Raw genomic sequence first — 4,422 nt, 5'->3', positions numbered from 1 at the left:
AAAGTGTTCTTCATCTGATCACAAATGACAGGAATGAAGCCATAGACTATGTGACGGATCACTGACCAAGATCCCTTTCCACCCACTCCATCTGTCATCGATCCACTACCCTTAACAAAATGTTCTCCTTTTGATCACAAATAACGGCAATGAAACCACATACTCTGAGACATATGAGAGGCTAAAATCCCTTTCCCATCTACACCTTCCACCATCCATCCACAGCCATAAACAAAAGGCACTCCTTCTGATGACTAATGACGAATGACAGCAATGAGACCACACACTCCATGACAAATGACAGACCAAAATCCCTTTCCACCCTACACCCTCTGCCATTCGTCCACAACCCTTCACAAAAGGTTCTCATTCTGATGGCGTACGCCAGCAATGACACCACATACGTTGTGCTCGAGGACAGACCAAAATCCCTTTCCACCCTACACCCTATGGCATCCATCTGAAACTCTTAACAAAAAGGTTCGCGTTCTGATGACAGACGATTGATGATGGCAATGAAACCACAAACTCTATAAAAAATGACAGACCAAAATCCCTTTCCACTCTACACCCTCCGCCTTTCGTTCACAACCCTTAAAAAAATGTTCTCATTCTGATGAGAGACGATTGATGACGACAAATAAACCATAGTCTCTTTGACATACCACCGACCAAGATCCCTTTCCACCCGACACCCTCTGTCATCCCTTTCCACAACCCTTAACAAAAGGCCCTCTTTCTGATGACAACACGGGTTCCAATCCCAGTTCCAACTTCGGCAAAGAACGAGACAAATGAAGAATGACCGACGACGTAACAAACTGCAAACTCTGTGACAAGTGACTAACCAAAATCCCCTTATATCCCATGAATAATCCCTTCCCCCCACTATTCCCCACTCGGGTTGGACATTTAGGACTGGGGACCGGTTTGATCGGACCGAATTGGGACCGTAGGTCCTCCATTTGAGGGTGGACCAGTTTGTCAAACAGGTTTAGGTCCAAGGGTCAAACTGGACCGGAACTGGAAGTATATTATTTAATATTTTTTATAAAATTCTAAAAATATCAAATCCAACTTGAGAGAGAGGTTTCTATTGAGCTTAGCGTAGACGCCGCATATTTGACCATCTGTGGGCACCCACTTGATGTAGAATACGTTTTACATTACTATGAACATAAATTTTATACTTTGACTTTAACATTGACTAAGTCAACCTGACCAGATTGGGATTCTGGTTCAATCCAGACCGGTCCCGAACTGTGGGCACCGAAACCAGAAGTATACTATTCAATTTTTTTATAAATTTCTAAAAATATCAAATCAAACTCAACGAAGAGGTTTCTATTGAGCTCAGCGCAGACGCCATAAATATGACCATATGTGGGCACCCACTTGATGTAGAAGATATTTAACATTAATATGAACATAAATTTTCTACTTTGACTTTAACATTGACTATTAAACATGACAGGTCAGGATCCGTCTGCATCGGACCGGCACCGAACAAGAACGGACCAGAACAGAACCAAAGTTCAGGTAAGGTTTAGGTCTTTGCTAAAAACCCGGACTGGACTGGGACCATCAAACCCTAGACACCACAGACCTTGTGATGGACGACCGATCAAGATCCCTTTCCACCCCACACCCTCCGTCATCCGTCCACAACCCTTAACAAAAGGTACTCGTTCTGATGACGGATGACATCAATGAAACCACATACTCTTTGACGGATGACAGATTGAGATCCCTTTCCACACTACACCCTTCGACATCCATCCACAACCCTTAACAAAGTGTTCTCCTTCTGATGACGGATGACACAAAGAAACCACAGACTCTTTGATATACCATCAATCATCAACCATCAACTAAGACTCATGCCTTTCCACAACCCTTAACAAAAGGCACTCCAAATAACAACACAGGTTCCCATCTCCATACCAACTTCGCCAAAGAATGACCGACGACGGCAACAAAACTGCAGACTCTGGGACAAATGACCGACCAAAATTCCCTTAATATTCATCCCACGAAAAGCCACTTCCCCATTTGTAGTTCCGGATCATCTGGGATGTGGACAATGGATGGGACGAGACGATGTTCATCCCATCCAGGGTTCGTCCCGTCCCATTTTTTCTCGTCCCATTCAAAACTGTCCCATCCAATAAGTTCTCATCCTGTCTGACATCTCGGGACGAAACATGGAGTGCGTCAGCATTAGACCACTCAGAAATCGACATATGGCGCAGCGCAAATCGTCCAGCTGGACCTGTCAAGGACACAGAAACCATCATGTCCCTCGTCCAAGGCCCCAGGCGGGATGGTTATTTTGTCCATGGACGAAGCAATCATCCCGTCTGCAGACGAGCGGATGATTCTTCGTCCGACCAATCGTCCGAAGTCCTGGACGGGACGCTTTTTTCGTGAACGGTCAAAATTACCGTCCCATCCGCATCCCTGCACTCTGTGACAAATGACTAACCAAAATCCCCTAAATATCCATCCCATGAAAAACATTTTCCCCCACTATCCCCAGCTAACAACTTACCAACCGACCAACCTACCTTCAGCAACCTGCAAATCTCCCATGAAAGGTGGAGCCATGACACTCAGGCCAAGAAGAAAGCCTTCTCTTCCCCCCACTCCTCCCCTCTCCTCCCTCCTCCTTCCTCCCTCGCAAAACCCTAATTCCGCCATAGCCGACCTCCTCCGCCGGAGGTCGGCCCCCCCTCCCCCTTCCCCCTCCTCCCTCGTCAAAGCCCACCTCGACCGGCGCCGCCTCGACCTCGCCGTCGCCGCCTTGCACGAAACCCTCTCCGCCGGCCTTCTCTCCAGGCCCGAATTGGCCAACTCCCTCCTCGCCAAGCTCGCCAGATCCGGCCGCGCTGGCCTCTGCTTGCAGATCTTCCGCGCCATGAAGAGCTCTCTGATCTCGCCCAATCGCTACACCTTCAACGTGCTCGTTCACGCCGTCTGCCGCTCGCCGGAGGCCGGGGAGCTCGAATTGGGGGCTCTCATGGCGGAGATGGAGGCCGCCGGGTTCGACCCGGACGTCGTCACCTACAACACCTTGATTTCTGGGCTTTGCAGGAGGGGGAAGACCGAGGAAGCCATGGAATTGCTCGAGAAGATGGAGAGCAGAGGTCTGGAACCGGATCAGATCACCTATTCAGCCATGATCGTAGGCCTTGCAAGAAGATCAAGATCAAGAACAAGGGATTCCCTGCTTGCCCTCCAACTGTTCGATAAAATGCAGATGAGAGAATTCTCCCCTGGTCAGCAGATCTACAGAGCAGTGATCTCTGCCTTGTCCTTGCAAGGTAGGACAAGGGAGGTGTGGAGGATGGTGAAGGAGATGGTGGGGTTAGGGTTTAAGCTGGATAAGAAGACTTGTGTGGACATTGTTGAGGGTTTTAGAATTGGGGGAAGGGGTGATGGGTTGATGGGTCTGGTGGTGGAGCTGAGGAGATGGGGGAAGGTTCCTGGGAGGGTTTATGAAACCCTAATTGGGGAATTGTGCAGGAGGCGAAGGCCGGCGGCGGCGACGACCGTGTTGGGGATGTGCGAGGCGGATGGGGTGAAGGTGAAAGGGGAGGTGAGAGGAGAGGTGGTTAGGGTTTTGGTGGAGGAGATGGTGGGGAGAGGGGAGAAGAGAGAGGCTGAGAGGGTTTTAGTGGAAGGGGCTTTGAGAGAGAAGGGTTTTGGTGTGGGGGGGTTTAATGTTGTGATGGAGGCTTATGCTGGAGAAGGGGATGTGGGGAGAGCCATGGAGTTGAGAGAGAGAATGGTGAGGTTGGGAGTTGCACCCAATTCTCATACTTGTAGGGTTTTGATCCAAGCCCTTGCTGGGTCTCCCAAGGCTAAGTCCAATGATTTGTAGTGTGCCATTTTCTGTATAGCTCTCAGAGGGGTTGAGATTTCTGTGTAAACTAGGGTTGGGGAAATTCCCATCTGATTGATCAGATCAGATGTGGGGAACTAGTATTCATTTTGATCATAATCTGGGGTGTCTTGATCTGTATGTTTATATTGATCATTTGCTCAAACATGATCTGGGGTCTCCCAAGTCTCAGTCAGATGGTTTGTAGTGTACCAATTTGTGTATAGCTCTCAGAAGAATTGAGTTTTATGTGGAACTAGGGTTTCCCCAACCTTGGAAAATCCCATCTGACGGATCAGATAATATGGGAACTGGTATTCATTTTGATCATAGTCTGGGGTGTCTTGATCTATATGTTTGTATGGTTATATGCGCAAACATGATCTGGGGTCCCCCAAGGCTAAGTCTAATGGTTTGTAGTGTGCCAGCTTGTATATAGCTCTCAGAAGAGTTCAGTTTCTCTGGAACTAGGGTTGGGGAACCTTTGGAAGTTCCCATCTGATTGATCGATCAGATGGGAAGTGGTATTCATTTTGATC

General features: G+C 48.3%; 1 protein-coding gene across 1 annotated transcript; it reads left to right on the top strand.

Annotated features, from left to right (window-relative positions):
- Positions 1-2,556: 2,556 nt before the first annotated feature.
- LOC144702921 (uncharacterized) lies at positions 2,557-4,003 on the top strand. The gene has a single exon (XM_078574946.1). The coding sequence runs from the start codon at positions 2,591-2,593 to the stop codon at positions 3,881-3,883; it is 1,293 nt and encodes a 430-aa protein (XP_078431072.1). The 5' UTR covers positions 2,557-2,590; the 3' UTR covers positions 3,884-4,003.
- The last annotated feature ends 419 nt before the right edge of the window (positions 4,004-4,422 follow it).

This window comes from Wolffia australiana, chromosome 5 (assembly GCF_029677425.1).
Source record: "Wolffia australiana isolate 7733 chromosome 5, ASM2967742v1".
Classification (NCBI taxonomy): Eukaryota; Viridiplantae; Streptophyta; class Magnoliopsida; order Alismatales; family Araceae; genus Wolffia; species Wolffia australiana.
The sequence above is the reverse complement of the archived record's forward strand: the minus strand, read 5'-3'. Positions and strand labels throughout refer to the sequence as shown.

Bases quoted from the DNA above. Each gene is read 5' to 3' on its own strand.
- LOC144702921 (XM_078574946.1), top strand. From the start codon at position 2,591: ATGAAAGGTGGAGCCATGACACTCAGGCCAAGAAGAAAGCCTTCTCTT.